The sequence below is a fragment of the Pseudorasbora parva genome, chromosome 15 (genome assembly GCF_024679245.1).
Source record: "Pseudorasbora parva isolate DD20220531a chromosome 15, ASM2467924v1, whole genome shotgun sequence".
NCBI lineage: Eukaryota > Metazoa > Chordata > Actinopteri > Cypriniformes > Gobionidae > Pseudorasbora > Pseudorasbora parva.
This window is the reverse complement of record NC_090186.1, coordinates 45,731,317-45,733,983: the sequence shown is the minus strand read 5'-3', so window position 1 is coordinate 45,733,983 and position 2,667 is coordinate 45,731,317. Positions and strand designations below refer to the sequence as shown.

Sequence of the window (2,667 nt, the reverse complement as noted above, 5' to 3'; positions counted from 1 at the left end):
AAGAACATGTGAAGCCTCTATGCACACGCCATACACACGCCATACACACGCCATACACACGCCATTCACACGCCATGCGCACGCCATACACACGGCATAAACACGCCATTCACGCGCCATACGCACGCCATACACACGCCATGCACACGGCATTCACATGCCATACACATGCCATACACACGCCATACACACACCATGCACACGCAATTCACACGCCATTCACACGCCATACACACACCATGCACACGCCATACACACGCCATGCACACGCCATATGCACGGCCAAACATCTAACGCACATCATTACATCTCCTGTGTTCGTTCTGGTTTGTGTGTGTCCAGTGTCCTGTAGATGTCAAACGCATCACCCTGTAACTGCTGCACTCATCATGTGTGTATTTTCCACACCAATGCCGGCACTGTATAAAAATAGAGATATTTCAATTGCTTGAAGGATATAAATAAGGTACAATGATTAATGATTATTGCATATTATTTTATGATTATAAAATATTTTGTGATTTACAAAATGAGACAATGAGAAAATAAACGATTTTGTGTCCATGTACTGATGTGTGTGTTTGAGTGAAACGGTTGAGACTGATTGTGTAGGACGATTGTCCACTCTTCTGTGACGAGTGTCTTTGATATTTGAGGTTTTTCTTTTACAGCTGAGAAAGGGAAAACTGAAGGTTTATGCTGTCTTCAAGTGCTATGGGAATTAACATAAATATGAGTTTTCATATTTTTCTAGTCGAAAATTCCAAGTTGGAAATTAGACATGAACCAGTTGGAAATTCCTAGTTGGAAGCTGGACATAAACGCCCTCAAAATTAATATTTACTACTGAAAAACTCTGATTGTATGTTTTATACAAAGTGAAATACAAAATGTATACAAAATTCCTAGATAGAGTTTCTTAGTCAAAAAATCCTAATTTCAGTTTCCCAGTCAAAAATTCCTAGTCAAAAATTCCTAGTTGGAGTTTCCTAGTCATAAATTCCTAGTTGGAATTTCCTAGTCATAAATTCCTAGTTGGCGTTTCCTAGTCGGAAATTCCTAGTCGGAAATTTCTAGTTGGAGTTTCCTAGTCGGAAATTCCTAGTCATAAATTCCTAGTTGGAGTTTCCTAGTCGACAATTCCTAGTTGGAGTTTCCTAGTGGAAAATTCCTAGTTGGAGTTTCCTAGTCGGAAATTCCTAGTCGGAAATTTCTAGTTGGAGTTTCCTAGTCGGAAATTCCTAGTCGGAAATTTCTAGTTGGAGTTTCCTAGTTGAAAATTCCTAGTTGAAAATTCCTAGTTGGAGTTTCCTAGTCGGAAATTCCTAGTCATAAATTCCTAGTTGGAGTTTCCTAGTCGACAATTCCTAGTTGGAGTTTCCTAGTCGAAAATTCCTAGTCAGAAATTCCTAGTTGAAAATTCCTAGTTGGAGTTTCCTAGTCGGAAATTCCTAGTCATAAATTCCTAGTTGGAGTTTCCTAGTCGACAATTCCTAGTTGGAGTTTCCTAGTCGAAAATTCCTAGTCAGAAATTCCTAGTTGGAAATTCCTAGTTGGAGTTTCCTAGTTTGGAATTGGACATAAATGTCCTCTAAAGTCATATGTACTATTGAAAAACTGTGTTTTATGCACTGCCTTCTCATGCTATCAGAATTCTTATAGTAAATATGAGTTTCGTAATCATTGTTTCCTAGTTGGAAATTCCTAGTTGGAGTTTCCTAGTTGAAAATTCCCAGTGGGAAATTCCTAGTTGGAGTTTCCTAGCTGAAAATTCCCAGTGGGAAATTCCTAGTTGAAAATTTCCAGTGGTAAATTCCTAGTTGGAGTTTCCTAGTTGAAAATTCCCAGTGGGAAATTCCTAGCTTAAGTTTCCTAGTTCGAGTTTCCTAGTTGAAAATTCCCAGTGGGAAATTCCTAGTTGGAGTTTTCTAGTTGAAAATTCATATTTGGAGATTCCTAGTTGAAAATTCCCAGTGGGGAATTCCTAGTTTAAGTTTCCTAGTCAGAAGTTTCATGAGAGTGTGCAAATACGACCCCCATTCTAAAATCCCTCACTGGCTTCCTGTGTCGTTCAGGATCGAGTTTAAGATCTCTCTCCTTACCCAGCAGTGCACCCATGGTGACGCCCCTCCTATCTCAAGGAACTCCTCACCACACAAACAGCCACTCGTAACCTCCGCTCTGTTTCAGTGCATCTTCTTGGAACTCCGTACTCTGGGAGATCGGGCCTTCTGCTCTGCAGCCCCCAGTCTGTGGAAGGCTCTCCCTGACCACCTGCGGACCCCACAGACTGTAAACGCTTTTAAGCGCAGTCTTAAAACCCCCTATTTAGCAGAGCTTTTAATTGATTTGTTACTTCTTAATTTTTCAGTTTTATTTTACTTTTTATTTATTTTTTATTTTTTTATTTTACTTTATTTTATTTACTTACTTATTTATTTATTGTTGTTGATTGTTTTAATTCTGTAGCACTTAAAATGTTTGTTTAATATAAAGTGCATTATAAATAAAATGTATTATTATTTGTTATTATTATTATTATTATTATCATTAAATTCCTATTTGGAGTTTCCTAGTTGAAAATTCCTTGTTGGATTTTTGCTAGTCAAAAATTCCTAGTGGGAAATTCCTAGTGGGAAATTCCTAGCTGGAGTTTCCTAGTAGGAA

General features: G+C 38.2%; 1 protein-coding gene across 1 annotated transcript in view; it reads left to right on the top strand.

The window, feature by feature from the left end:
- The window catches only part of lamp5 (lysosomal associated membrane protein family member 5), a 20,802-nt gene extending 20,234 nt beyond the window's left edge, over positions 1–568 (top strand). Inside the window, exon 6 of the mRNA XM_067418414.1 lies at positions 1–568. This exon is cut by the window's left edge and continues 164 nt beyond it. Coding sequence (XP_067274515.1) covers positions 1–12 — 12 coding nt within the window. The 3' untranslated portion in view covers positions 13–568.
- The last annotated feature ends 2,099 nt before the right edge of the window (positions 569–2,667 follow it).